This window comes from Crocodylus porosus, unplaced genomic scaffold (genome assembly GCF_001723895.1).
Source record: "Crocodylus porosus isolate Cpor-Errol unplaced genomic scaffold, CroPor_comp1, whole genome shotgun sequence".
NCBI classification, from domain to species: domain Eukaryota; kingdom Metazoa; phylum Chordata; order Crocodylia; family Crocodylidae; genus Crocodylus; species Crocodylus porosus.
Window position 1 is genome coordinate 83,510,249 of NW_017728906.1, and position 3,174 is coordinate 83,513,422.

Below are 3,174 nucleotides of genomic sequence, written 5' to 3' on the forward strand. Positions count from 1 at the left end.
ATACACTTAAGCAAATAGGAAGAATTTCTAATATGTGTTACAATTAGGTGCTTTCTGCAAGGAAACTTGTGGTCAGTGGGTTGGGATGAGGAGCCTTTCTTTAATGCGTGAAGTTGTTGCATGTACTCCCTTACCATGCAAAAAAGGTTACTGTGTGGTTTGGCCTGTCCCAGATGTTACTAGCTGCAGCATGTCAAAAGCTATTCTTCCTGTGTAGACCATTTGCTCTTGTGCATTAATGTATGTGAAGGTACTGCTAAGTAAAATCCTACAGTGTGTACAGGTCAGAGTGAGGCTTATAAAGTTAGTTCCGGACTTGCTCAGTGCTTAAGTTGTGTAACTACCAAATTTTGCCTGATTTGCCTACTTAAAAGAAAATAGGAACAAATGTCAATTGTTTTTTCATTTCCTTCATGAATGAGCAGCCTATAAAATATGTTTAAAAATAAAGTGCTTTACTGAATAATCCTGCATTATCTCAAGATAGCCTTAGATGAACAAAGTTAATTTTTTTATAATTGCTTTTTTGATGCCGTCAGAGAAACTGAGATCCACACTGTTTTTCTCTACATTTTTTATTCCAGTTCTGCTAATAACTCGATTGGGGATGAGAATTGGTTGATTTCAGTGTTGAGGATATGATTGCAATTCTTTTTTCTGTTAACTGTAGTTTAGGGTAGATGATAGAAAGAGGTAAGAGACTAACTGGTTCCTTTCCAGCCATGGAAATAATCATCCAGGGTGGTCCCAGGGCGCTGTGGGCACAAGTATTGCTGAGTAATCACTGGTTGCCACCTGCCTGACAGAATAGAAGACCAGTCCTACAATTTAAATCTGTCGAACCATATCACAGGAAACAGTTGACAGTTAAAAATAATTTTCAAAAGTGTGAAAAGAAGACAAAAATGTACCTATACATGAACCAAACATTCCAAGGGGTGTTTATTAGACCAAACTCTACAGGGTTCATCGTTGCTTTTTAATGTCTTAAGTAGTTCCATGCATGGACTTTGTTCATTCTATGTATTTTTGGGAAATAATATTTAGCAAAAAATAAGCCCCACACAATACTGAATCCTATGTTCTTTTTAAAAGCAAGTTAAATTGAGTTATGTGAGAATAAAATTTACTAAATACCATATTATAGTAAGAATTGAGCTGCAGTTCCTGTTTATGTAAATTTACAGAATCTTTTTTCATTTGAATTAAGTGCTTTCCATCACTTAGTGAGCTTTTACTGAATTTTATAAATTTGAATTAATTTTCAAGCTGTTTTATATAAGCCAGTACTGTCTGCTGTAGTGAATTAAAGTAGAAGCGTAGTTGATTTTTAGATGGCAATATAATCATTTTAACAGCATATTCTAAGCTTAGTAGGTAAAAATAATATTTAGCATTAGTAATTTTACTCTTTCCATAACCTTTATTTGATGTACAGGCTGGAAACCTATCTTGATATATGCTCAACATAATTGAAAGCAACCTTTAAAGAGCTTCTAACAGAGTTGTTTTTATTTATTTAGAGTTGTTAAGCCTATGTGTAGCCCAGTTGATCAGCAAGACTGGTGTGACAACCTGTTTTTAATCAGTGACTCAGAATTGTGATCACCCTGATGTCACCGAATGGCCACAGCTTGTAAAAGGTAAACATTAAACTTTGTGTTTTGTAAAATAGAAGTAGGTAGTTCATTATTAGTATAACATTTTCATTTCAAGGAATTCTGTGTGTTTGTATGACTTGAAGGTAATTGTAAAGTAGCTGTTTAAAGTATACTGGGGTTAAACCTTACATTACTTTCTCTTTTTCTTGAACTGATTTGTAAATCCATGTAGTTCTGCCTTCTGCTGCCTTGAATGTCAGCATCTTGACACTCATGTTCATCCTCCAACAATAAACTACAGCAAGGGTCAGCAATGTTTTTGGACAGTGCCAAAAACACCTGCAGACCTGGCTTGTAAGGTGTTGGCATGCCAGGGGTGGACGTTGGGGGAGCTGCAAGGGGCCTGATCCTTGTTGTGGCAGTGCAGCTCTGGCCCCTTCCCTACCATATGCCCCAAGGTGTGCATGCCAAGCAAAACGGCTTCGCCTACCATACTCCAGCCCCCGTGCTGGGGGTTGCCTGCCCCTGAAGTACAGTGTCTGAATGGGGTGGGTGTGTGTGTGTGTGTGTAAAGAAAAAGGTTTGTTAGCAAGCAGATCACAGTTTCAAGCCTCCACCAACTTTAATAGTACAGATTTTGTGATGATTAAAAATATTATGGCAGTCTCCTTATTAAAAAAAAAACAAACCCCACTTAATTAGTTAAAGTTTACTGAAAGCATTCATCCGGGAAGCTTGATAATATTGCTAAATTCCATAGACTTGCATACCTTTACTTTTCTCTCCTAGGGAGTTACAGTGGAGGTAAAAGGAGTGGCTTGCAGAATGGAGAAGTTGCTCCCAGTGTTGTTGGAAGTGACCCACCATTTGAATTTGCTAGCTCATGCTGCAGTTTTCAGATTAGTTGGTGTCTTGTGATCAGTTTCTCCAAACTAATTCAAGGTTCAAAGTTGTAAGAACACTTGCTCTGGGCTCTTGTTAAAATTATATGTACAAAAACATATATTTGACTTTTGTCAAATTTGTTAAAGAAATATTTTAGCATATTATAATATATTCTCTGCAATTTAAGTATGCCATTTGTTTTTTATGTATTTGGAAAGCAATGCTCTGTTTGTTTGTAAACTCAGTTTTATAGTGAAGAATAGATTGTTCCACATTTGCTTAAAATACTGCTGAAAGCTTATCATAATTTCTTTTAACTACTTGTATTTTATATTCTTTCAGAAGTGTTGTCCTGTTGTTATAATCTCTGTTTAATGTTTCATATTATAAACACATTGTAAGCAGATCTACTGGAAATCCAGAAAAAAGTGACTTCAGGAATTTTGCACCAGAATTTGCAGAAACATTTCTGTTATTTGTTTGACTACTTAATTTCCTTGAAAATTTAGGGCCCTTAAAAATGTCTTTCTAGTACTGTTTTCCTGATCAACTGGCACAAGAACTTTGCTTGGTACTAGGTGCATACCATCTAGTGATGTAAATTCTCAGGAAGCCCAAATGAAATGCATCTAAATCTTCACATTAGAATTTAGATCCTAGATATACCAGATATCAATATATTTTCCGC

General features: G+C 35.9%; 1 protein-coding gene across 2 annotated transcripts in view; it reads left to right on the forward strand.

The window, feature by feature from the left end:
* UBE3A (ubiquitin protein ligase E3A) overlaps nt 1–3,174 on the forward strand; it is a 55,880-nt gene that overhangs the window by 7,549 nt on the left and 45,157 nt on the right. The window contains exons 2-3 of one of the 2 annotated variants that reach the window (XM_019529447.1): nt 1,524–1,643; nt 2,391–2,456. Coding sequence is in view for 1 of the 2 variants with exons in the window: in XM_019529446.1 (XP_019384991.1) it covers nt 1,624–1,643 (20 nt within the window). In the remaining variant the exon portion in view is untranslated. The remainder of the gene's footprint in view (nt 1–1,523; nt 1,644–2,390; nt 2,457–3,174) is intronic. The other variant, XM_019529446.1, reaches the window with a different exon arrangement.